At 49.6% G+C, this 27,491-nt stretch overlaps 2 protein-coding genes across 5 annotated transcripts in view; one reads left to right on the top strand and one right to left on the bottom strand.

The window, feature by feature from the left end:
• Nucleotides 1-17,135, bottom strand: part of Smim35 (small integral membrane protein 35) — a 44,473-nt gene extending 27,338 nt beyond the window's left edge. Inside the window, exon 1 of one of the 2 annotated variants that reach the window (XM_060372989.1) lies at nt 17,077-17,135. Coding sequence is in view for 1 of the 2 variants with exons in the window: in XM_060372985.1 (XP_060228968.1) it covers nt 2,590-2,692 (103 nt within the window). In the remaining variant the exon portion in view is untranslated. Of the gene's footprint in view, nt 1-2,589; nt 2,731-17,076 lie in introns of those variants that run through there. The other variant, XM_060372985.1, reaches the window with a different exon arrangement.
• Tmprss4 (transmembrane serine protease 4) overlaps nt 12,639-27,491 on the top strand; it is a 32,103-nt gene continuing 17,250 nt past the window's right edge. For 2 of the 3 annotated variants that reach the window (XM_021637913.2, XM_060372978.1), the window contains exon 1: nt 12,639-12,924. In XM_021637913.2, coding sequence (XP_021493588.1) covers nt 12,922-12,924 — 3 coding nt within the window. In that variant the 5' untranslated portion in view covers nt 12,639-12,921. Of the gene's footprint in view, nt 12,929-27,491 lie in introns of all 3 variants that reach the window. The other variant, XM_060372981.1, reaches the window with a different exon arrangement.

The raw sequence follows: 27,491 nt of genomic DNA, 5'->3' as shown, positions 1-27,491 counted from the left end.
GCAATGCTGGGGTGCTGGTAGGAACCCAGACAACTCCCAGGTACCAACTTCCATGATGAGCAGGAGCTGTGAAGAAAGCTGAGACCTTTCTCCACAGTGAGATTCCCGGTCTTGTGTCTTGTGTGATATCCTCTCTCACCTCCCTATCTCCCCATCTACTCCTGGTGCTAATTAAAACCACGTTCTAGTAAAAATGCCAAATAGGAGAGACCTGATAAGCTAGGGTCAGATGGAAGGGGAGGAGGCCCTCCCCTATCAGTGGACTTAGAGAGGGGAGGAAGGAGATGAGGGAGGGAGGGTAGGGTTGGGAGGAAAAGAGGGAGGGGCTACAGCTGGGATACAAAGTTAACAAACTGTAACTAATATAAAAATAATAAAAAAAGAGAAAAAATAATAAAAAAAAGTGCTCATCAGAAACTAAAAAAAAAAAAAAGAAGAAGAAGAAGAAGAAAATGTCAAATAGCTATAGGGGTTTTGTTTCATCCTCTTTTGCTTCAGCCCATGTTGCAATTATTAGGTCATAGGCTTGCCCCTTGAAGAACTAGTCACCCCAAGCTGCCAGATCTCACAGCTGCTACTCACACCTCCCAGAGTCTCAGCCATGACAGTGGGTGATTCACTGGAGCTGTGTAGCGTGTGGGAAACAGTGTGATGGACAAAGGAAGGACAGGGTCTTCGTCTATCCAAGCTACACCCCCTACCCTCCCACCCCACCCCGAGCCTCCACATCATCCCTATCCCTCAGCTTTTCTCTGAATGGCTGAGTTTTATTTCCAAATTGATAACACCTAGTTTGTTTGTTTGTTTGTTTTGTCTTTCCACATTCTGTCTTCTGTACACCTTCATTCCACTCTTCTTTTTGTTGATTTCAGTAGGCTCCTGCTCCTCAGTCTCACTATCTAGCCCTGGCTTGCCTAGAATCTGCCGTGTAGACAAGACCGGCCTCAGACACCAGAGAGTTAGTGCTGGGCTTAAAGGTGTGAGCCTTCATGCTTGGCCTCCTACTACCTGTCTTTATTTCTAAATTTTTTACCCTCTTCACTTAACCTTTTTGTGTACCTATATTGCTCTTCATTTCCTTCCCAAATAAGAATTTTTCAAGGAGGAATAAGATAAACCACCAGCCTTCACTGAATTCACAGACCTTCCACCCGACACACGTCTGGCCACAAGTTCAATAGGTGTCCTTGGAACCATGACTAACATATTTTTTAGTTATTATTATTGTATTTGTTTATTTCGCATTTGTGTGGTGAGTGTGTGCCGTGGTGTGTGGGTCAGAGGAGAACTTTCCAGCACAGCTGGTTTGTTTCCTTGCACCATGGAACTGAGTACCAGAGACTGACCTCAGGTCATCGGGCTTGAAGGCACGTGCCTTTTGCCACTGAGCCATCCCACTGGTCCTTCAGCACTGATTCTAACTGTTGATCTTCTCCAAGCCAAGCTCCAAGTAAACTCTGAACCCAGGGCTCCACTCAGAAAACCAAAACAAAATTGCCAGACCCATATTTTTTGCTCCAAAACAGGACCCAAGTGGAGTGCTTCTCCCTGGTCAGCTGCCTTCCCCTGCCCCTTTGGCAATGGGCAGACCACAGCCTTCCCACCCATCTCCTCCTCTGTCTTTCACTTTGCATATCTGAGTTGTGACAATGACAGCCAAGGACACTCCCAGACCAATTAGTGTTTCCCAATGGCACTGGCTTGGAGCCCCAAAGATAAGTAGCTTGGCTTGCTGACTCGGAAGAGAACAGCTTGAGGTACCTACACTTGGTGAGATAGGGGGAGTGGCCAGGGACCAGTCCCGGTGGTCTGGTTGGGGTCTGGAGGTCTAGACAGACAGCACCACTGTCCCCTAGTTCCTGTCATTTCTTCAAGAGCTTCTGTCACCAGGCCCCTACCCCAAGCCAGCTACAAGATCCCCAGAAGCCTGGTGGAGTGAACGACTCCACCCAAGGTACTCCAAGCCTGACTCAACCTGTTTACCTTCCTCCCAAACCCATCCTTCTCCTCTGTTCGCCGCCTTAGGAAACAAAACGGTGCCCCAAGTTTCGAAGTGGCATAAAGAACAGAAACTCTCCCCTGGCAGCCTGGAGCCCCTGACACCCCACTTGTTTTCCAAATCAAGTTAGTCACCAAGGCAAGTCTGTTTTCTCCTTGCCACTTGTGGGTTCCAGGGATTAAACTCAGCTCATCAGGCTTGAAGGCATGTACCTTCAGCAACTGAGCCATCTTTCTCTCTGCTACCCTGGTTCTCCTAACCTGAGCTGGGCAGCTGCCAGTGGGTTTGGGGAACCTCTCTGGGATTCTGCCCTGGATGCCGCCACCCTCCTCCTCAAACACTCCACACAGAGTCAGGTGCTCTTTCCAAAGGAAACAAAAACAACCAAGTCACCCTTGTGCTTACACAGTGCCTGCCAGCTGCTCATCGCCTACAGTTGTGGTCTCCAGACTTCTTTGATCTCTGCAATCACACACACACAGAGACGCACATGCACGCACGCACAACCACACACGCATACACCCACACGGTGGCGCCTACGTCACCAGTACATGTGTGTTTATTTATGTCTAAGTTTTGTGCATACCTACCGTCATCGTTAGCCAACTTCCCCGAATGGCAAATCTCTATGCGAGTGTTCCCAATATCAGGATCTTTGACTCTATTTCCAACTAGCTTGATAACGTGGAGCATTTTGGGATAGCTTCTGTCGGTTGTGGTTAGACTGTTACAAGTCTGGACTCCAGAGAGAAGTCGACGAAGAGCAGGTCGGGAGGGGTGGCAGCAACCTTACCCCGGCACGCTGTCTGCTCACACCCACGCCGCTGCTCTGCTTGTAACCCTGGGAACGTTCCAGAAATTTCTCCAAGTGTTTTTGTCCACTCCGGGAGGATTAAACAAACTAAAACCAGATGCGATGACAGAAAGTCAACTTGGCTGAGCCCAGGGAGATGGGAAACATGCTGACCTGATGGTGAGCAAGCTTGGAAGAAGCTCTCTGCGCCCGGTGGAGGCCGCTTCTACACTCCGCTTCCTCGAGACAAGGGGGCAAAGAAATAAGCCCCTGACCAGAGGGCAGATGTAGGCGCCAGAGACACATCCTACGCTAAGCATTAGGAATGCGTAAATGCTTTATTTGGTTTCAGTGAATAACTGTATACAAACAGGCACTGGCAAGATGGCTCAGTAGGTAGAGACTGAAAAGAACTGACTTCTCAAGGTTCTTCACCTGTCTCTGTAGCATGTGTACCCGTATACAAGCATCACATACACTAATAATAATAATAATAATAATACATCTTTTATAAGGGATTCTGTTTTTTTAAGAGAAGAGATGTACATAAACACATCTCCCAATGCACAATCTCAATGATCAAGAACCCTAACTTGGAGGCTCCTAGCATGTATAAAAAGTTTACATACATGCTCTAGAGTTCTACTCAAGGCCTTCAAACAAATCTGCCTGTTGTGAGTTTCCCATCACAGGGCCATGCATTCATTATTCATCTAGTCATGTGTGCATGCGTGCTCGTGTGTGTGTGTGTGTGTTGTCTGTGTATATGTCTGTGCACCGCTTGGCTTGTGTGCTTGGTGCCCTCAGAGGCCAGAAGAGGGTATCAGATTCCTCTGGAGCTGAAGTTACAGATGCTTGTGAATGACCTCGCAGGGGCTGGGATTCGAACCCAGGACCTCAGAAAGAGCAGCCAATACTCTTCACTGCTGAGCTGTCTCCCAGGCCTATTTAATCTTAGCACAGACTGCCCCAGAGAGGTTTCTCAGTTGCTACTTTTGGAATTTATCGAAAATTCTCCAAACACACACAGCCTCCTGTCTGGGCTGAGGGTGTAGCTCTCCAGTGTCCAGTTCCTCACCGACAAAGTCCAATTTATCCTACTAAGCTCTGTTCAAATGTTACCTCCTCGGGGCAGCTCCCTGGGCTCCTATCTGTCTGTTCTCACCCTAGCGTTTGCCTGTGATGTCTGTGTTAAGTCCCTCTTCTCCCTGCTGAGGAGCTTCAGAGGTGAGGAAAGAGCCTTCCTCACCTCAGCATTGGGTCTTGAGCAGCCAGAACGCTTTTTGCTGAGTGACAGTCTCTCCCAGAGCCAGGGAGAAGAGCCAAGGACATCTGGGCCTTGGCATGTCAGGCTCAAGGTTTTTCTTCCTGGCCCAAGGCCTATTTTTCTACACACAGCTAGGTAGGGCAGAAGGATAAGGGGAAGGGGGGAGGTGATGTGAGCGAGGTATATCCAGGATGGCTCTACTCATCACCCTCACCGAGTGGTGTTCACCGATGGCCTTTCAGGCTGGAGATGAGTCTACTCAGAGAACCTAGGGCAGAGAAATGAGTCCCCTTTTGTCTGGCACCACTGTGTCTGTGTTTCTGGAAGCCCTGTGGAGGCCAAGGGGTATCCAGAAGCCAGCAGCCACCACCCTCCCAACCCAACCCTCACTATGTGGCCAAAAGCACTCAGTCAAGCCAGAGGCACCAGCATTATCAATAAATGATCATCTGCAGGACGTGCCAAGGCCTGGACACAGACGGTCTAAAAGCTTCTCTTCTCCAATGGGGTCAACCACTGAACTCATCCGTTAATGGTCCACCCCAGACTCCATCACCCAGATGGAAGCCTGAGTCATCCCTGTGGCTGCCAAGTCCCCTCAGCTTGCATCAGCAAACTCTCAACAGCCAGCAGTCCAGCAAACTGCCGCAAGCCAAAGATTTGGGTTATCCTGCCACTGGCTGGTGGTATTGGGTTAGATCCTTCAGTCCTCATATCTATAAAGTGGGAACATATAGACATCATTTCGTCTTTAAGACAAAATTGGGCAGACAGAACACTTGAAACGGGACCAGGCTGCGTGGTGAAGGCAAGTGCCATTGTTCTGCCTTCATCTTCATCTCTTCATCTTTCACCTGGACAGTGGCAACTGCCTCGTACCTGGTCTTATTGTCTCTCTCCTACATAACTAACTTGTGTTTCTCTATGGCAGGAGATGCACTTGAAGTTAAATTTATATAGTCACTAGTAAATCACCAGCTAGGGACCAGGTACTGGTTTCTTTTGAGAAGGCCAGCAGATGGTCCCGGAAATACCTGACAGATGGTCCCGGAAATACCTGACAGATGGTCCCGGAAATACCTGACAGATGGTCCCAGAAATACCTGACAGGGTTAGCCACATACTGCTATGGTTCTCAGGTGTCTCCCGAAAAGCACGTGCTAGGAATATAATCCTTAATCAACATTGAGAGGCTAGGTCTAATGAGAAGTGACTAGCCTGTGATGGCAGAGAAAACGGATTAATGTCAGGATGATGGAATGGATTTTTCGAGGAGGGAGTGGGTTCCCTAAACAAGGCTCTTCCCATACAAACAGCTTTTCTCCCTCTTCTTCCCTCCGCTCCCATCTCTTCCACGTTGCTATAGTCTGAATAAGAAATGTGCCCTCCAGAGGCTCATAGGTTGAGTGCCTGGCCCCCAGCTGGCGATGGAACCTTTAGGAGGTGTGTGACCCACCTGGGGATGTTGTATCATTGGGGACATGCCTCTGAAGGTTATGCCTGGTCCCTCGTCCGTCCTGTCTCTGTGAGATGAACAGCCTCATCCTCCTTAGATCCCAGAAACACAGAGCCAAGCCACCATGGACCGGACTCCCATGAACAGAGGTTCTCGTAATGTAAATACTTGATCTGCGACCCCTGTGTGGGTCATAAGATTGAAAACCACTGTTCTAGAACGCTGAGAGAAAAATAAATAAACCCTGCCTCCTTCCTTCAAATTGTTCTCTCAGGGGTTTTCGTGCTGACGTTGAGATACGTAACTAATGCAAACACCGTTTCCACCGTGGAATGGAGGCAAAAGGCTCTCACCAAACACCACCTGCTGGAGACTGGCATTCCAAGCCTTCAGATGTTCCTCCGAACATGATCCAGTCTGGGGGGTTCTGTTGCCGTCACACACAGTGAACGAAGATGATCACTAAGCTGCTGCTCCACCCCAGCATGTGTCCTTTCCACCTCACAGTCTCTTCTCCACCGACCCTTCACCTGTCCTACGTGTGCACACCTCCGCCCACCCTCAGCACACAGACAAGGAACAAAGAATCCCGATGCAGACTGCTGAGGACCAACGGCATACACTGTAAACAGTGTGCTGGTCAGTCTTGACTGACAACGTGGCTGGACAGACAGATGCTTAGATTGTTAGTTAAAAACCCGCTTTAAGGGAGCCTGTGAGGTCTGTGCAAAGACTGGCACAGCAGCTGAGGGAAAAGAGACTCCGTCTCAACGTGGCGGACTCTGCTTAATAGGTTGGGGCGTGGCTATAAAAAGTGTGGGAAGGAGAGGGGAGCCAGAACAGCATATGGAAGCCTCACTCTTCCCCAACACACGTGTCTGCAGAAACTGCCCTCGCCTGCGGACATCAGCCTGCTGCAACCTTTTAGTGCACACTTGCCTTGAGAAGCTCTCAGGAGAGCTTTCAGAGCTTGAGCTTGGGAGTGGTGCCTCATCGTGGGTCCTTCATCGCGGGTCCTCTAGTTCTGATGCTTCCAGAGCAACTACCAGCAGTTCTGAGCAACTGCCAGCTTCTGAGGCTCTCCAGCACGCATATAACTGTTGCTGGATGATTCAGCCTTTTATAATACACTTGACATACGAAACCGTTGGCTCTACGGTAATGATAGAGTCTGCACTTAGGAGAGTGGTGAGTTGCTTATTTCCTCTTTCCTTCCCTATGGATAGCAGGTGGAGCAAGATAAGATAAGATGGTGTGAGGGTGTCCTCACACAAAAGCAGAAAAATCACCTTTGTCCCATGACTTCAAGACTCCAATCTGCCTTTGAAGGCCAAGAGCGAGACCCAGAGCAACCCGCTACCCCCAGTCTGAGACCACCAACGCCCAGCAGATAGGCTCAGGAGATTCTCCATGGAGCCTGAAAGCCAAAAGCCTGTGCCTAGGCTCAGTCCTGCACACACATGGACACAAAACAAGGCCCTCTCTTAAAGCATCTGAGGTAGGAGAAGCTACATTGAACAAAAGCCAGAATTAGCAGGATTAGAAGGTAAGTTTGAAATGATAAATACAGTTAGAGCAAAGATGAAAACCCTGGTTTGCACAAAGCATGGGCCGTCCAGGATTCGGGTGGTCTGTGTATACAGTCATGGCAGAAACGGAAGGACATGGTAACCCCAAAGGAGACAAGAAGTCCCACTAACTAGTTCTGCTTTCACTTCCTAGAACTACAGGCTCAGAGTGCCACAGCTGGATGACATAAACCAACAAGAATGTGCTGTCTCACAATCCTGGAGGTCAGATGTGTGGCACCCCGTGTCCAGAGCTACACTTTACATCTTGACTAGGAGAGGATCTATCTTCGTCCATTTTGTGCTGTGAAACCAACAAGCCAGCCCACTTCTCATCACTGTAACCAAACACCCGCCATGCCCAAACTACGAAACAGAAAGGTTTCAGTTCATGATTTCAGGAGCTTCCGTGAGTGCTTGCTGGGCCTGTGACAAGCGAGCATGATGGTTTGAGTGTGCCACGCCATGGTGGCTGCAGGGTGACCAGGAGGTAATGAAGGAGAAAAGAGAAGGGACTAGGAGTCCAATACCACCTTCAAGGGTGTGCCCTATCAGATAAGAAGACTTTCAACTGAGTGCCACCTCTTACAGGAGCTACTTCCTCCTGGCAGCACCGCTGGTTGGGATAGCACTGGGAAGTCCTTATGCAGACTCTTGCTTCACAGCTGTCTGTGCCAGGAAGTCCTCAAGCATATCTGGACAGTATCGGGGAAGGGCCTCCAGATCTACAGAATACAGTGGGAGGGCAAGCAAGCATACAGGAGAGACAGAGAGGTGGAGCCAAACTATTGACTCATTCCCACATTACCACATTATTTATTCATACGCTCTCACGGGCTGATCATCTCCTAAAAGCCCCGCCTCCACCACTGTTCTGACACGTGAACTCTACCTCAAGCAGAGGAGGATCTTGCCTTGACTCTCCTAGCTTCCGGTAGCACAGATGCTCCCAGGCAGGAGGCAGTCTCGCTCTTATGTCTGCCCCTATCTTCACATGGTCATCTTCCCCGGGTGTCCTCATATACTCCCCCAACCCCATGTCCATCTGTGTCCCTTCTTTTCTGATAGGAAACCAGTCGTGCTGGTCACCAGGTTCATGCCACGTCAGCCTGCTTTATCTCAACTCACAGTATCTGCACTGACTATTTCAAAACAAGGTCACATTCTGAGAATTGGAATAGGCGTGACTCTTTAGGAGACACTCCTCAGCCAACCTACAGGCATCTACAATGGAAGAGAAGGATGCCCCAAACTGCCAATAAAAAACAGAGTGAGTGTCATGGGAAAGGGGCCAGTGCCAGCTATGGAGGCCTGGACTAGTGATTGAATTTCTCTGAGTCTTCATTTTCTTGTAGACTATCTGGGGTTTCTTAGCAAGTTAAAGTTGAGAAAGTGTTTTGTCGCTGTAAAACAGTAACGTGTCTCTTCACCCACGTGTCACGTCTCCCCTCCACGCTGTCAGATAAAATACCAATGCCCTTACCGTCTTTTCCCAAGCCCACAGCCTCAGCAGGGCCGTGCCCCGTAGCAGCATGTTGGCTTCCTGGATGATTTAGGGAGCTGGATCCTCAAAAAAACATTTCCAAAGTCCCTCTGCAGAAGGCAAGAGTATGGCCATCTTATGAATCAGGTTTTGCTGACGTACTAAGGGGTTGTGCCAGAAAGAACATGCTGGCGTGCTGTCCAGTTAGTCCTTCCATGCCTGGACCACCCTCTCCACCCTCTCACCCTCTATAAGCTCAGGCCCCTGCTTGTACCCCAGCTTCCCTCAGGCAAAATTGGAACAGAAAACCAATCCCCATCCACGGAAAAAGCGAAGAACCTAGAAAAGCCAGGGTGAAACCTCTCTGCAGAATGAAAGGAGCACATGACTGGGCCAAACACACCTCAGAGGTTAAAGGGCATGGTTCATGGGAATTCATGTGATGTGCCGACTCTGTGGTGAGGCCACAGCAGCAGGTGGAAGCAACTCCACAGAGGCTATGAGTCTCACCAGGGTCTTCTCAGTTCTTCCTAGTCACAAATGAGAACGAAGCCAGCTCCTTCCTGTCAGAAGGCAGAGCCCCACACAGCACTCTCTCCTCCCTCTTCGTTCCTGTGGGATGTTACATCATTGTGTAATCCCACAGCAGGTCGAGCTGTGCAGCTGCTGAACCACCCAGGTAATTGAAGCCAAAAAAAGACGTACCCTGCCCCTACCCACATAACTAGCAGAAGGAGCGGGAACTTGGGCAAAATGCACAACTCCTGAAGCAACAGGAATCGAGGATACCTAAAGAAAAGATGGCAATGATATGTATAATAGAAAGTCCATTTTGATGGGAAAGAGCCATCCAATGCTCATTTTCATCCCGCTGCCTGTATTTAATATGTTCTAGGTACCTCTGTAAGCATTTTATCACAACAGTCCCCAAAGGCAGGTCCTATTACTGTCCTGTTACAGAAGCGGAAGGAGACGCACAGAGATCAAGTAGCCTGCCCAAGGTGCAGTGGCCAGCACTGAAGTTGTGATGGCACAGATTTAAGCTGTGCGTAAAGATTGTTCCATGTATATGCTGTACGTACCTGGGTCGTGAGAAAACGAGCAGAATCGAATAAGATGAAATCATTTATTTCTCAAACCAGATTTTTGTTAAAAGCCCAATCACAAAGTCCTCCCTGTCTGCAGTCTAAAATACACAACACAGTAAAAGAAAAAGTAGACTCTGGGGCTGGAAAGATGGCTCAGTCAGGAAAGCGCACGAACAAGCGTGAAGACCTGAGTTCAATCCCCGACACCCACATAAAGCAAAGCATGGCAGAGCTCACCTGTAATCCCAGCAGCAGAGCAGCAGAGACAGAAAGGTCCCTACGGCTCTCTATCCAGCCAGTCTAGGTTCAGGGAGAGCCCCTACCTCGTGTAATTGCCTGTAATTGCAGCACTCAGAAGGCTGAGGCAGGAGGATTACAAGTTTGGGGTTAGCCTGGGTTATATAGTGTCTTAGTCAGTTTACTCCACAGACAACAGTGTCTTTCTGCCCCTGTGCCTGAGACTGGTCCAGCAGCAGCACTGAGCTGTCAGAGTTAGGTAATTCCTCACCCAGAGAGCTTAAAAGGAGGATTCAGCTTGAGCTGGTGGAGGGATGAGGGCGCTGAACATCTACATATCTATCAAACTCTCAGGGGCACATGCCATGAGCAGACAGCCTAGCAGGCTTGTCTTAACAGGATGTTTGAAGGCCCTGCCTTAACAGGAAGAAGTGCAGGGTACAGGCTGACTAAGCTCTTTGAGAGAGATCTTTTCTATTTTTTCCAACCATTGTGTCTAACTACACTGATAACGCCATAGAAACCATCCCTTCGGTGGCTAGGTGGGCGGATGAGTATGAATGGATTGATAGTTGAGGATGGATGGATGGCAAGATGATTGCCGATATTAAGATCAAATGCACAGTCAGAAACAATTACCCAGTGAGATGTAGTGTTATCAATTGGGGGGAGGGAGAGAGAGAACAAAGGTGTGGGAAAAGACAGCTGTTGGTGAGGATAGAGCGAGGTGCAGAGAGCGATAGTGGAAGCTGAGAAAGAGCCTCTTAAGTCCCAAGGCGTTCTTATTGTGTCTGGAATCTTTTTGCCGTCAGAACAGCTTAGGACACAGTGTGTCTGTCTGTCTCCTCCAATAGACCAAGGAGGGTGCACTCAGTGCCTGACTTTTCTCCCCTAACCCTGCACTTAGCAAAAGGGCTGTATCCACAGGACCAGCGAAAACAGCCCCGTTCACCAAGTCTCTTTCAGGTAGCAGTCACCTGAATCATCTCACTTAACTTCCATAACAACCTTATGGGGCGGCCCTTCATGACCCCTGTGTAGACGAGGAAGATGGAGCTTGGGGAGATTAAACCAATTATCACAGTCACAAATAGTTTTTGAGATTGGGGTATACAGACTCTGGGCTATCAAAGCCATGCTCTTGACCAAAAATGATGCAGGTTATGTGAAGCCTGAAGCATATGGGTCATGCATGCATACATGCATGCATACATATATACATACATGCATACACACATACACACACATAATTTACTTTTCCTGTTATTTTGTTTTCTTTCAGGAGGTAGAGGCACAGAGAGCTGAAGTCTTATATCCTGGGCTAAAACAGTGAGTTAGAGGCCAGCCTGAGCTACAGGAGACCCTGTACCCTACCCATACTCATTCCTACACCTCCCAATAAAGGCTGAGACCTCCCACTGAAGATGGAGTTGTAGATTAGCTGTGCCTCCGTCTCTAAACTGTGCATTTTCCTCCCTTGCGTACTGCAGCAGCCTGCCCCGCCCTGCCCCAGAGTCTCCTTCCCAGGCCTCTGCATGGGTTTCCAGAATCATCTGGGAGCTGGGGCCAAGGCCAGAGCAGGGCGTGCTGAGCGATCATCCCGGCATCAGCCCTGCCCTAAAGCAGTCCTGCCCAGGCAGCTGCCTCCTTCCTGGTTTACCTGAGCGCTGGTGAGGAAACAGAAACATATAAGTCAGATGTTTATCCTGGCACAGGCAGGAACCAAACAAGGAAGGCCTCGCTTGCAAGTGGCCGCCCTGCCCCCACATTGCCCCACTGCCGAAATTCTCCTTTGAAAAGGAGGAGCATGTCTACTCAAGTCATCCCCTTACCTCAAACTTCCTGCTCTAAAGGTCTCTGCTCTGGGTTGGGGAAGAGTGAGAGCCTTGTGGATTCGGGAAGCCCTGAAGACCCTGTGGGTTGGTCTTAGATGGGACCACTGGTACTCAGCAGTGAGAGCCATCCAGCCCAACCATGTATGCAAAGTGGCCCAGTATCTCTATGATATTGAAGCCCATTTGCCTGACTGGCAGTAGCAGAGGACCCAGGCTCTAACCATCACTGTTTTTCTATCAGAATCTTTTTAATCACCCTCAACGGACTATGAGAATTAAAGAGACGGAGCATAGAAACACACTGCTAAATGGGGGAGCCAAGAAGTACATCCTACTGTTCTCCTGGGAGAATCAGATGTGAAGCAGAATGCTATCTACATTTTTAAGTTGTATGTGATGGTAGGTTTTGCCCCAGGAATTCCATAAGTGTCCAGGTCCCTTTCAGCTGTATGGGCTGATCCCAAGGTTAATACAGCCCTGGCCTGGGATGGTTCCAGCCATCCTATGTGACAGGGCATGAATCAGAAATGAGCCTTGGAGGAGAGGACCTGGCCCTAGCTGTAGCACATGGTGAATTTCAAACAGCGAACTATTTGAAAGGGATAGCTCAGGTAGGCCGCTCTTCAGCCCCACACAGAACTCTCTGTAACCCCAATCAAAAGCATCCCAACGGTGAGAAGTCAAACAACCAGAAGGGAGAGGAAGAGAAAGAGTGTTCTGTCATTACCTAGCCCAACCCAATGCCTGCCCTCCAGCCCTCCTGTTCTCCTGGTTGGATGAAAGGCCTTCAATCAGGTAGGCGTTTGCAACACTTTAGGTGTGTCACCGGTTCTGAGGCCTATGAATGACTCCAGGTGTAGTCCCAGCCCCTATAACTGGGTGTCAGGTTACAAGATTCATAATCATTCCAGTTTGGCAACTTCACGGGTTGGGTTGTAGTAACTGAACAGCCCCACAGTCCCCAAGTCACTCCTAGATACAGTGGCAGGAGGGAGCTGTCTTGGGAAGAAAGAGGAAAAGAATGCTGGCCGTCAAACAGCGAGGCCAGCCTTGCCCTTGGGCCCCCTCTGGCCAGTGATGACCAGGGCTTCTGAGCTGCTGGCTCATGAGGCTTATTTGAGGACTCCTTCCTACCACCTTGGGTCACAGATCAAGCTCCAGGCTGTAAGAAAATTGGGAGGATTACCGAAGCAGCATGGTAAGTAAGTATAGGGGCCCTCAGGCTGGGGAGGGCAACTGCCCATGAAGGGCCGGTCAAGTGACCTGTGGGGCCATTACCTGAGGATGTTATGACACCTTCTAGGTTAAAAACGAGGTCACAATCAAATTGCCTCCACTCCCAGCTTCTTGCTCCTGTCAGCTCTCCTCTTGCTCGCCATTAGCCATCTTTGAAGGTGGGCACAGAAGTCAGGGCAGTCTTTGTCCACCAGTTGCTTCTCAATCATGTTTATTTCTTTGCATACTGTCTTGGGTGTGTTTGCTGGAGGATGTCATGGTAAGGCAAGGGCTACTTTGGGTGCCACAGCGGCCCTTGGACAGTCCCTGAGAGAAATGATTCCTGTCCTTTTAAGAGAAAACAGTAAAGAGATGCCCCCAAACCATCAGGAGTGTTTGTGGGGCTCTTCCTTTTGGTCTTTTTAATACTTTCCTCCATGAGTATCTACAACATTTTTTGCTGCTGTCTTGTCCTTTCAAGGGGGATAACTGAGGACCAGGAAGGGGAAAAGATAATCACCAGGCCTAAGGTGGGAGACTGTGGGTCCTGATTTGCTAATACTAAGCAATTGCTCAATCACTAAAACAAAAAGGTTGGAGAAAGGAGCTGCCCCCCCCCCCGCAAAAAGGGTATGTGCTACCCCCAACACTTCCAATGACCCTCCAGAAAAAAGACTGGCAAAATGCTAAGGCCCAGCTTAAGACAAAATGCTAAGTGCCAGGGGCTGCCTTGCCTATACTTGACCAGGGCTGGAAATGAAGTACCTGCTACCCCATCAGAGGAGGTCCTGTGCAGAGGTGCCCCCCAACTGGGGCCAGTGGTGGCCACTGAGGCCAGGCAAGGAGCAGTGCCAGCCTTCTGACTGTGAACAACTGCTGAGTGGTACTGAGAAGCCCTGGGTGGCTTCTTGGAAGAGCTGCTGAAAAAGGAGCTCTTTCTAAGGCAGCCAACAGGAACAAAGCCTGATGGACAACCCAAGACCAAGGGCCTAGCTCTCAGTGAGGTCTTGAGACTTTTATTTCACTGAGTCTCAACTCATTCCCTCCCCCTGTTGAAGGGAAACAGTGTGGTTCATGAAACCTCTGGCACACAGGGTGTGTGGAGAGGCTGAGCGAACCAGCGTGTGAGAATAGACTCTGTCTGCAAACCAGGAAGCCTGAGTGAATGAGAGACTGTGAGTAACAAGGAACCCACTCCAGGAAGTAATAGCCAGGACCACATCTCACCCTACCCCATTGCTACCAAGGAATGAAAGTTGGGTATTGTTGAGGAAGGGCAAGGCAGGTGAGCAGCATGAGCGAAAGGTCAGGCCCAGGGTCACGAAGCAAAGGCAGGCAACATGACGGCTAGACTGTAGAAGAGAATTGCCAGACTCTTGCCCTGAGCAAACCACTAAGCTACCTGTGCGTAACAGTCTGTTCTTTCCCACTTATGAGGCCGGGATGAGCCCAGCTCTCAGCCTGCAGGAGAGGCTGGGGTAACCCAAAGCCGGGCTCGGTCCTCCCTGCTCCTCCCCTCCATCCTCCAGCCTCTCCCTGTCGGAGATTGTCAAAGTCCCACATAGGGCTGCCTCTTAACAATGGTTTCCCTTGAATTTATTTTGTTGGTTTGTGTCCAGGGAGAGCTACATCAGGCCACCAGCCCTGGGCAGACTCAGAGCCTAGTGCTTGGCCTGGATAGGAATGTGCCATAGGTACCCTTGACTAGCCAACCTGGCCAGGATTCAGTGCTACTCAAGAAATCCCTAAGCATACCATGATCCAAAGAAGAGGGCATTACTATCCAACCATGACAAGAGCGTTAATACCGGAGGTCAGTCTCAGCCCTTCGAGATGGTCCCTGCTGCCTCCTCTTCTCGCCTATACAGCCCCAAAGTATTTTGTGGGCTTGGCTGGAGAACTGTGGCGGCCCGCTGGCAACAGGGGCCTGGTAGCATGTGGAGGTCCCCCTCAGACTGAAGTACAGAGTCCAGGAGCCCTCCACTCTGGTGATGTCATCCTTGGCTTTGGGGTGGCAAACTGGAAGTTGGGCAATAGACAGCCTGGTGAGAGAACCAAGAAAGCTCTTTCTTCATGCCTGCTTCCCTAGTTGCCTCTCTACCAGGGGAAGAGAACCCGGTGTCACTGTGGCTCCAGGTAGCCAGCTGCTTTGAAATGATCCACCCTGGCCTACAAACAGCTGTTTGCCGAGGGGTGGGGTGTTGAGACAATGTCTAGGTGCTGCCTCAGAGGCACTCACACACACACACACACAACACACACACACACACACACACACACACACACACACACACACACAAAGAGATTACCAGGTACCCCTGAGCCAACAAGGCAAGGAAGCTATCCCAGAAGAAAAAGTGCTTGCTTTAGACTTGTTAAAGGATGAACCAGCTTTCTTCAGGCAGAGAAGCCAGGAAAGGCATCTACATTGAGGGAATTGCATGGGACCAGCAAGACAGAATGGTGGTTCAGGGACAAAGGACAGCGTTCTATGGCTGGAGCAAAATGTGTGGGGAGCGGAAAGGTCTCAGGGTGCAACTCAGCCTCTGGGAGGCCCCCTGGCTCATAGCTCAGAGAAGCAAGGCTAAAGAAGGGCCCCAGTGGCCACCAACTGAGTGGCCCCCTTCCAAAGGACCATGTTTCCCACCAGGCAAGACCACAGGTATCCAGCTCTGTCCATTCCTTGTGCAATATCACAGCCTGCCTCATCATCACTATCCCTGGAAATGCTCTAGGATGTGGGAACAAGCACTTCTAGGGAGACACTGGGCAACCACACGTGGGGCATAATTCACTCTGACCCTGTTGTGAGGCAGGGTAGAGAGCCAAGAATACCAGGCAGGTCTCAGCCTTAAGGGGTCAGAGAGGGCTGGATAGGGACAGGAGCTTTAGGATTGGGGGGAGCTGGTAAAAGGAGAGATGATAAAGAACAGACCCCACAAAAGTCTCAGGCACTCCAGACAAGCTTCCCAAAGCCCGAGGACAGCTGGAGGCATGCATCCTCGTGTTTCCCAAGCACCTCTTCTGTTCAGCCTTCCATCTTGCCCAGCTGCAAATACCAACCTCAATAAGACACTTCAACTTCTCAGTGACTCCCTAAGACAGTGAATTCCCCAGTCCTGAGAAGTATTTAAACTGACCATCACCAGTGTGCTTTCTGTCTCCGATCTTCTTAACTTTAGACAGCACAGGCCCAAGATGGAATAGACCCCAGGTAAATGTCCGTGAGTGAGTGAGTGAGTGAGTGAGCGAGCGAGCGGGTCAGTTAGTCAGTCAGTCTGTGTAACAGTGAATGAGGAGTGAATGAATGACAGATAAATGAGCCACGTGATGTAGAAAGCAAAGCTCACCAAATCCAACTTTTAAAAGTGCCTAATCCTTCCAGAATAAAAAGTATATTGACCCTGAAAACAGAAGCTGAGGGTAAAGGAAGGACAGGCTGAGCCTGCTAGGAAACCCCAGCAACAGGAATCTGGAGAGTTGAGCAGAGACAATATGGCAATCTCCCTGTGGTGTACTTAACTGCACCGCCCAGCCTGCCTCTCTGATGAAACACCACGATTGCAGCAGGGAAACAGAGCTCAAATCTTCAACACCCTCTCCTCCTGTCAGCGTCCAGAGTGCCTTCCACTTCCTAGGCTAATCCACCACGTGCAAATGGAAATTCTTAGATGGCAGGTGAACGAACGTTTTCTGGAGGAAGCAGGTGAAGCATAAGGTGGCCTGTTTAGGGTGCAGAGGGTTTTTTTGGTAGTGGGGTATGCTGCACATCTGCCTGGGCTTTGCCCTCTGGTGGGGCAGAGATACCCATGCCTGGTGCACTGGCTGGGGTCTCACTCTCTCCCACTGTTGTCTGCCTGCACTATTTTCTCCACTACTCCCTAGGGGTTAGCATCTAGCATAGATGAGGTTCTAAAAAGACACCCTGGAGGTTGGAAGAGGTTTCAAGATCTAGACCCTCCCTTCCAGGGTTGCCCAGGAGGAGCAGGGGCAGGCTGAACTGCTCCCCTCACCCAGGCCCTCCTTTATGCACAGATGTCACCAAGAAGAGGACAAGCACAGCACTTTCATCAAGGGAGTGACCGGGGCACCTTTATCCCGCTGCCACCCTGACACCAGAGGCATTCCCACTGACCTGTCCCGAGGAGAGAGTCACAGCAGCAGGCTTCTCATACCTAGCCTGATGTCAGAAGCTCAGCACTTGAGTTTAATGGTCACATGACAATATGTGGCTCAAGTGTCATCCTGGTGTGCATGCAGTGTCTGCCTCTGGGTAAGACACCAACTCCCTGAGACCAGGAAGTTAGGAGATAGAGACAGAGAGAAGTCAAATGACCTGAAAAGGGCCCCTCAGCCTCTATGAGGCAGAGCTGGGACTCCAGAGGCAACTTTGTCTCCCTGAGGTTGCAGACCCATGGAACCAGCACATGGCATTCCCCAGCCACTGCATGACTCAGGTACCCCATTTCACTACCTCTGTGCTGCCGGACTTTATAGCAAAGTGTGCATGAAGACGCCAACACAAGAGGATGAGGGAGAGGGCATGGGTTTTTGCAGACTCCAACCCTTCCCAAGATGCCAAAGAGCACAGAGGTGAATAGTGGGAGAGCAACACACACACACACACACACACACACACACACACACACACTCACACACACACACACACACACACACACACACACACACACACTCACACACACACACACTCACACACACACATGCACCAGCCCTTTAGCATGATCAACTAAAACCTTCAGGAAGGCTGAGACAAAGTTTCACACCCAGTCTGCTCAAGAATAATTACCCACATTGCCATGTGACCATTAAGGAGGGAAAACTGATGTAAAGCCAGGCTAGGTATAATGGTTCACACCTATAATCTGAGCACCCTGGAAGTTGAGGAAAATGGACTGCCATGAATTTAAGAGAAGCCTCGGCTACCAGCAATTTCGAGAGAGAGAGAGAACTGAGTGACTCAGGCCTCAGACCAGTCTTACCTAACAATAGAAGTTGCAAGCCAGCAACTAACAGCCAGCAGTTCTGGGTCACAGACTCCTGGGGAAGGACCTATGAGGGCCTGTATGTTCTGGCCTCAGAGCCCCTACTGAAACCCAATGTAGAATTTGATAAGCAAGATGGAAAAACTAGAACAGCAGCATTTAGAACTGTGGCTCCACCCACTCCTGTCTCACCTGCCCACCTCAGCACTGCTGGGGCTCTGCCTAGTAACCAATGATGCTAGAAGTCCTAGAAGCCACATCGTGACCTGCCTCTGTCTTCTTGAGAAACTCCTGCATGGCCCAGCTCCTATACACACACACACACACACACACACTTCTAGGAAGTGTGCTTCTAGCTGCAACAATCTAGAGCTCCTGCGCTACCCCCATTCTCCTCAGAATCCTCTTTGGCCTCTTCCTTCAGATAATTTGGATGGCCATGTTTGCTTGTCCTTCTGTCTTTGCTTCTCTGACCTGCATCTGCTACCTCGTCTTCAGCGAGCACTGACGTCAGTCAGTGCAGATCCCCTCACTGCCCTGGTTACTCTCTGCAGATGCTCTTGGTCCACAGTCTGCCCTCCTGATGTCAGACTCCTTGGCTTATGGCTTATGTAGCCATCAGAATAGCTGTCCAGTTTCTGTCACATCCATGCCAGATGCTCTACAAAGCTTACCAGCTAATAATGAATAGTCTCCAAGTATCTCCTACGTCAGGTACTTGCCAGGTTCTATTTAAATATTGTTAGTAATTACTAAGAACAGTAATGGGCTGTCTGCTCACGGGCACAAGAACTCTGCCTCTTGTGTGTAGCTGGGCCTCCAGCCCCTGAACAGTGCCTTTCTTTTATTGAATAAAATGATATCATTACAGTTAAGAGTTATTGCACTCTGCTCCAGGTCATGTGCTATAGGCCATGCATATTTGGGGTCCATTAGGAGGAAGACTTATTAGAAACCAATCTCTCTCTCTCTCTCTCTCTCTCTCTCTCTCATATACACATAAAATTGAATCTCTCAATGCAGGTGGGGTTCAGACCCAGGTGGCAGGATGCCAGGGCCAGTGCCCCATCCGCTGTCAAGATGCCTCTTCTAACAGTCACTTCACAGCAAGGAGAAACTTCCAGAGCACTTTCAGAGTTATGTGAGTGGGCAGGAAAGTCAGAGAAGAGTGCCAGGTTATGCAACCACGAAGTAATAATGCAGTGAAGTCCCGGAAAGCGCCACCAGAACACTATTTATAGGCCCTTGAGTTCAGAGTTCCCAAGCCATCAAGGAGTCACTGAGTCTTCTGCAGGCAAATCAGCAGCAGTAGCCAAAGAATTCACCAGAGGCTGGTTATCCCTGAGACAGTCAGAACAAAGCAGGCTGCTCCCCTCTGCCCTTGCAGGGGCCCCGTGGTGAACTTGAACACCGTGTGACACGACTGAGGTTAGGCCAGCACATCCTCTCAGGAAGAACAGTCACAGCAGAGCCCACCCCTACCAGAGCAGCTGAGACTGTTCAGACCTCAAGGATCAACCAAGGAGACAATGAGCAACAGTGAGATCGTGAGAGGACCAGCTGAGGTCCTGGTGGGCTTAGAAAGGTGCGCGTCACCCAGCAGATGGAGTGTTTCTTAACCATGTCAGAAAGTCAGATCTGTCCTCACATTGCCAAGGAGGGAGCTGGGTCCAGGAGACACTAGGAATTGCCCAGGATTGCTTGGCAGCTCGGTGGAGGAGCCAAACCTGATATACCAAATTCTCTCTTCCCTTCCCACCACTTCCCACCCACCCCTTAATGTTTAAGGGACAATTCAGGATAAGCAAGGGAAGTGTTTTGTTTTGTTTTGTTTTGTTTTGAAGATAGAATCAACTCTGTGGAATTCTTTTATAAACATCTGACTGTGGGTGGCAGCTACCTGACTCAGGTAAATACTGTTCAGAAGACTCGTCTAAGCTCTACTACCCATCAGCCCTTCCAACAGCAAATGCCCAAGAGCTAAGAGTCCATGTCCGGCTGGTAGTCTGGACCTATGTGGACACACACACACGGGGGGGGGGGGTATCTACAGGGAGCCACTTTCTCTTCACCTGACCCTTCTGGGAGAGAAACTGGGCACAGGTGGACCTGGACCAGACGAGAAGTTGAGCAAAATAGAACAGCCAAGAATTCAGAAATGAAGGGGCTGCTTTCCCTGGGTGTGGTGAATGTGCAAGGGTAAGCTCACAGCAGAGGCACCTGGAGCAAAAGGCCTCCGAAGGAAGCCAGGGCATCCACAGTCAGCTCCTCTCAAGAGGCCTGTTCTAAGGCCTCACTCTTGGCCTTTTTATTGTCCTGCCGAAACAGGAGGGTTGATTCTTAGATGACAGAACTGAAAGGCAGGCTGCCTGCATGATAAAGGTGGGTCACCTGACACCTCCTGCCCGCCCCAGGCCTTTGCTCTGGGGCTGTTATACCATGGAAGGGGTAAGGTTCTCGACTCAAATTGCCAACAGGTCAGCACCTATGCAGTTTATTACAGGGCGCAGTGGTTTCTCGTGTAGCAGCTGGGCTGAGGTCAGGTTAAAAGAAAGCCTGCGTCTTTTAAAAGAGACTGCCTCTACGTGTGAAAGCTGGTGCCTAGCCTGTTTTGCCAGGCAGACATCCTGAAAACAGAGTCGCCGGGCAGGGCCTACTCAAAAGCCAATATGGCTGTTGCCACTGAAACCTTGTGTGCACCTTAAACTGCTGTATCCCAGCAGCCCCTCCCTGGCCCGATGATGAAGCATCCTTCAATAACCCCCTCTTGTCACCTTACCTGGCATTGTGGAGGCCCCCAAGAGACAGAGTCTTGTTTCCAGCCCTATAAAGGCATCAAACTGAGTGCCTTGCTGTAGGAGGGAGTAGGTGCCCGCTGGCAGTAGGACTGAGCGTTGGGTCAGGAATTAGAGTGATGTAAGGCCACCTAGCAAGCTCCCCGGAGCCCCCCTTCCAAGATAGCTGTGGCAAGCCTCACTTTTCCTGCTAACTTCGAGTGGCCTTGCATCTCTTGGCTCGATCAGAGAGCAGTCCCCACCCTTCCCTGGGGTGCCCCTGTCACCCTGTCACTGGTCTCAGCAACCCAACTATATAAGCTAAGAGCCTCAGAGGGTCTGTTTATCTATCACCTGGCAACAGCAACATCTTTAGCTCCAAGGTTTTCCCTCTGAGATCAAGGAAAGCCAGAGTCCTCCCCATGGGATCCTGAAGCTGCCACAGAGAAGAACAAAGCCATAGAAACAGGCTTTTGGTGCTCTGGCTTGTCTCTCTCATCCTCACTCCACTCTTTCAGCTCTGTCCCTACTAGCCTCTTCCCAGAGCCAGGCAATGTCTGTGCTGCAGAGGGAACATGGCAAAGGAGCTGGCCAGCTCTGTTCCTTGGGTCCCTTCATTACTGGACCCCTGGTTTTTCCAGTGTGTAATAATCAAGTGCCTCACTACCTCTGAAAGACAGTCCCCAGGGACTTGATGGGGACCCAGTATTCACAGAACCTGAGAGGAATATCCCAGATGTACAGCAAGTCACAAGCCACAGCCCCTTAGCTGTTTCCTCGTGGCTTCTCTGTAGAATTTTAAAAACAAAAGCTGCCTGGAGTCTGGGGTCATCGTCTCTGAACTAGAAGCAAAAAGAAACCATTTGACATTTTGGAACTCAGCTAAGCCCAGGAACTGCTCCAGGATTTAAAACATGGAAGGAAGGGAGGAGCCGCAGCTAAGAAAGGGCAAATGTGGTAGAAAATGGAAGAAGTGATGGTAACATTAACGTGCTCCCGGACACCAAGGCCCTGGTGCCTGTAGCAGCTCCCATTACCATTCACGGATGCTTCGGCAGTTCCAGGTCCCTGTACCTGCCAACCATGGCAGGAAGGGCTGTGGAGCTCTTGAGGGTGATCTCTGCATGTCGACTGCAAGCTAAGCGCAAGCGACAACCACATTGCAGAAGGGTAGAGACTCAAAAGAGTGCACTACCCCATAAGGACACTTAACCACACAGGTCCTTGAAACTGCCGGGAAATGAAAATGGCAGTCCCGGGAGTCCAGAAGCCCAGCCTGGAGAGCTGAGTCTGCCCTTGACATGCTTCGAAACCACAGAAGCCACTTTGTGGATGTGAACTTTGGCTTTCAGTTCTGTAAAGTGGAATGCCTGGAGGTTTCCCAGAGATTAAATATAATAGCACCTTTGAAAGGGAGATGTTGCAAGTGATAAAACAATATTTAGCCTCCACAGGTGGATTCTGGGTTAATCTCTTCTCTTGCTAGTGACCAACTGGAAAACAAGGCAGAAAGATGCTCTGAGCTAACGAAGTAATGACAAGTGTTTTTCAACCCTCAATCATCCACCCACTCTACCACCATCCTGTCTCACCTGGGCACCAAGTGTCTGGGGATTCTCAACCTTCAGTTGTATTCCAGACAGCAAACGCTGTGCTCCCAGTGAGCCCTAAGTTGGCTGAATCAGACCCAGGAGTCAGAGCTCTGTACAGTCTGAGTCAACAGAGCAGGTGGCCTGGCTCAGCCAGCAGCTCTGAAAGAAGCAGGAAGACCGGAGCCATCATTCGTGTTATACAGGGACTGGGCCAGGGCAACTGTGATGAGCTCAAGAGGTTAAATTCAAGCTGAGGGTAATCAAAACTATCCCCAGCCGTCTCTCATTGCTATTCAATGTTCCTGCTTCTGCTGACTCTAGGGTGGTATCTCTCCTCTGTCTGGCTTCAAGGAGAGTGGCCCAGAATGGTCTCTAGAGACCTTTCAGCTCTGCATCCTTGACCACTACTAGACCTGCCAACGGTGGAGTATAGTGGGATCTCTGAGTTCCACATGGTACCCACATATCTCAGCCCCATATTTTTCTTTCCCGCATTCAGGACTTATTCTGGGCTGAGAAGAGGTGGCCCTGTCCTTCAGGTCCTCCTTTTGTTCTTCTCAGAACCTCTCAGACACTGATGGTCCCCAGTGACTGCTCACAGCCCTAAAGCACTGACCACTGGTCCTGGTCCCCATCATCTGCAACATCTCTACTTCCTGGAGGTTTGACAGCCTCCCATTTCCAGTGTCTCTCTGTCACAGATGTTTGTCCAGAAGCTTCAAGAAAGAGCAGAGAATGAACCACTAGATGAGAGATTTCAAGGCCACAGCAGAGCACCATGAGGACAAAAGCCAAACTCCCCAAACTCCCCAGCACAGGCAGGTGACAGCCTGTTGGTTTCTCTTTGAGTGCATAATGTTGACTAGACCATGCCTTTGATTCATGATAACATTTCGATACTGGTCCACACAGGAGTCATTAGAAACTCATTAGCTGGTTAAAGAACACAGTAAGCATCCATAAGAAAGTAGGGCTTAGAGTAACCTCTATAATCATGAGATTCCTCCTCACCTCTCCCACGAACACCCATGCCCTGGATGAAATAGGTGGGTAAGTCTCTTTTGCTTATTAATTTAACAAAACTTGACTTTACCTACTTAATATCTGAGGAACCATGTTAAACGCGCTCTGCTGAGATAAGCACCATCCCCCCCTGGGTCCCATGTCTGTCCTTCCTTTGCTTCTTCATGAAAAAGATGCTGAGCTACATGGAACCTGTTAGGACTTTACGCTTGTTATTTAATTGCCAATGTTCCATTTTATTCGATAGAACCTGTAGTTCATTTATTTTTACTTCAGTGTAATTTTTCTATTGGGTGACTGGGTTTACAGGCAGATCCTTAAAGGCTGACCCAAGGCCAAGTCTTAAAACTGAGATGGGCTCATTAATTTACTCATTCAACACTGTTTACTCAATACTCTCTCATGCATTGTAGGAGAGAGTTTAGATGTGGTGATTAACAGGACAGTCACAGTTCTGTGAAATTATAACTTGCAGCTTTGACTTGACTCGCTTTTCCTGCCTTTTGTTTGCACATGAGCGCAATGTTTTGTACATCCATGACAAAGCAGCCAGCAGCTGGAAACGTTGCCCTCCAGGAGCCATCAGGCCAGCTTGGTTCAAAATGAGCAGCCAAAGCCCAGAAAGGGGCAGACTGCACATTATTATTTTGTGGTTTTCGTTGTTCCCTCTGTGTCCGGGTTTCTAGCATAATCCCTCATCTGTCATCAGTACAGTCAATGCCTGTTGAATTAGTAAAAAACAGAAATCTGTCCTACCTGCCTCAACTGCCGCAGGCATATACACACAGGTAGAGTCAATAAGATCGAATGATCTGATGAGATCATTGAATGGATGCTCTTATATCCTCCAACCTCCTCTATCCTCCCACATCTCAGCCGACACCCTAACCTGCTTACCCAAAGTTCAAGGGCATCAGTCCCCTGGCAAAACCCACCGTCTTAATGTTCAAAACACACACAGAATTGTCTCCTCTGATGTCTGCCCCCCCCCCAACTTGCCTCCTCCTATGCAGCAACTCCATCACCCAACCCTTGCTCCTGATTTCTGGCTCCTTTCTGTCCCTCAAGTCCCAGTTCAAACGTGACCTCCCCAAAGAGGCCCTCCCTAACTGTTCTGCTCCTTTCCCTTGACCCCTTACTCTGTCTTCATCCAGACACCCTCTCTTCTTAACCCACTTTCCTCTACAGACTTTCCCCAACGCTGTGGGCTTTTTTTTTTCTTCTGGTTTATTATCTATTTGAAGCCCATCCTCCCCAGGCCCTCCAGTGGATGAATGTAGCCCTCAGTTGTCTGGTTTGGGCATTTGTCCCAGTCTGCCGGGATGCGTACTTATTGGTCTCTGACATCACTCTCTTACTGGATCGGGGCTTGGAACAGTATGGACATTCCTCGTGCGTCTGTTGGCTTTAGCTGTTATTTAACACTGACCACCGTGCTGACCACACACTTGGTTTCAGTCCTTTTCAATCTGGACCTGACTAAGTTCCATGGAAGGACTTTGCCCATTGTGTGTGAATTGCTGCTGGCATTGTTAACTCCCGACTGGGTGTGCACAGGGACAGGTGCCCTGACCTGTTCTCACCCTCATCATGAAAGTTATCCCCTCCAACCAGCCTGGAGATGACCAAGAAGAGCCTGGGAGCAAGCAGAGGCCAGAGATCAGTTCAGTCTTTTGTAGGCACAAGCCAGATGCTTAACATTAAGGGTACAAAAGCAAGAAAATAGACCAATACAAGTATTGTTTACTAATTTTAAATTAAATCTTAAATGAAAAGAAAGAGACAGAGAAATTGAGACTACCAAATAGAGAAGGGCTACCCAAATAGAGAAGCAGAGAGGATGGGCAGGCAGGAAAAGGTGGCCAAGTATGAGCCTGGCACTGCCCACCGGAAGGCTCATTTCTTGCCCAAAGGTACATGATCAGTAGGAAGCAGATGCTGTCTTCAATACTGCCCCTGTAGACTATTGCGCCAGCCAGCCAAGACCTAACGACATCCAAGGGCAAAGCCAGGCACCCCTCCAGCAGACTGCAGACTTGAATGCAGTCTGAGGAAAGGAACGGCAGGAAGGAGCTCCCCGTCTCATCACTGGGACACCCACATTTAACCATGAGAGCAGGCAGTGCCCAGCTATGTCATTGTAACCAACTTAGGATTTTCACACACCTCGCACTTAGAAGAATCCTTTTCATTCCCCAATAGGAAATGCATAGAATTCTGCAGCTCTCTCCCATCGCCACTGGTATCTGTGACCTCAGTGTAATATTGGCAAGCCAGTCCCTGGGTAGAGGCTTAAAGCTCAGACAGAGCTCATGGTCTCCCCATCCTCTACCAGGCCTGAAAGAGGAGCAAGAAGGTTCTGAGCTGCTCAAGAGATTAAAGGGAGTTCAGAGAATGGGAACCTCATACTCCCTTTGCCCCTTGCCTACAGAAAAAGGAGTAAACATACTTGGCACATGAGCTTTTATATAAGCAGCCCCCATGTTTGATTCTCTGCGGCGTGTGCACACTGAGTGCATGTGGGAAGGGGGTGAGCAGATGCAGGAAATGCCTGTGCACGTGTTTGCGCATGTGTGCCACCGCAGAACCAGGACCACACTCTCGGACATGCCCAGGATCTCAGACTGGGTCTGCGGCAAGCTAGATCTCAGGCAAGCTGTTTGCGCTTGCCTGCTTTACTGGGTATAATCCACGGGCAGCAAACAGCTTCTATCTACAATACCCGGCATTCCAGAACAACCCGTTGCGCTTCTTCCTGTAACCACCCCACTTCCCCAGCAGTAACACTGTTCTGACCGCTCGCACCCTCAACTTTACCTTCCAATTCCACGTCAAGGTCATCGCACAATACATGCTTTTTTGTTTAGTTCTTTCATCATTACGTCATGAAGTTCATCCACGTCATTGCACTGAGTGCTAGCTTTGCGTTGGTTACTATCATGATGTTCTTGTGAGGAAGTATTTGACAAAGCAATTTAAGGGACTGATTTGACTCAGGGATTCCGAGGGCTTAGCTGGTAGTTTCTTGGCCATGTGTGCTTAGGCAAGAGGGGGTGGGTATCGGAGACTGTCTCACTTATTATACTAGAATAGGAAAAAGAACACAGGGGAAGTTCAGGGTAAGATGCCCTTTCCAGGGACTTGCCTCCATGATCTGACTCCTTCAATGAGGCCGGAACTCCCTAACTTTTTCCCGATTTTTTCCGACTATTTCCCGATAATGTCGTTATGCTATGAACCCATCAACTGATTAGTCCATTATGTGAAGTACCAGTCATCTAATCAATTCTGGAGATATCAACACAGACATATCCAGAGGTGTGATTCAGCATATCCTAGGCATTTCTGTGTATGTGCACATGTGTGTACATGCGTGCATCATGTGTACATGGAAGCCAGAGGTCGAGGGTAGATGTCTTCTTTGATTACTCTCTGTTAGTATACTTTTTAAAAACTTTTATTTACATTTTTTATATCTCTTTCTAATCCACCCCAATCTCTTCCATCCACCAACACCAGGTAGGAGAGAGAGGATTAGTGGGAGAGGAGGCATAGTTCTCTTAGCTGCTTCCTGCTGGTTAGGGTCGTCGGGTGCCTTGGAGCCAGTCCAATCCTCATTTCAGGAGATCTCTAACTTCTCGTCTCACTGCATCAACAGCAACAAGAGCTGAAGGGGGGAAGCAGCAGCAGCAGCAGCAGCAGCAGCAGCAGCAGCAGCAGCAGCAGCAGCAGCAGCAGCAGCAGCAGCCTTGTTCTTTCTCGGAGCTCTTCCGCACTCTCTGGGCTCCGGCATTTATTTATTCTCTCTCCAGAGTCCTCAGATTTAAACTATCTGCAGCTGGCAAAGAGCTCCTCTCAGAGCCCGCGTGAGGCAAATAGTTTTCTGCTGTGGACCGTCTGAATCAGCCCCACATCCCACACCTGGAGTTAAAACCAAAAACATGTTTATATCCACAACAAATCTCCACCTTATTTTTGAGACAGGAGCAGTCTTTCACTGAAACTAGAGCTCACGGATTTCCTAGACTAGGTGGAAGCAAGTCTCAGAGGATTCCTCTGTCCCCGCCTCCTCAGAGCTGGGGTTAGAGGTGTGTACCGCTACACACAGCCTCAGATGTGGGTGCTGGGGAGGTAAACTCAGGTCTTCGTGCCTATTCA

Source organism: Meriones unguiculatus, chromosome 1 (genome assembly GCF_030254825.1).
Source record: "Meriones unguiculatus strain TT.TT164.6M chromosome 1, Bangor_MerUng_6.1, whole genome shotgun sequence".
Lineage (NCBI taxonomy): Eukaryota > Metazoa > Chordata > Mammalia > Rodentia > Muridae > Meriones > Meriones unguiculatus.
Note: the sequence above shows the minus strand (reverse complement) of the source record. Positions and strands in the feature narration are given on the sequence as shown.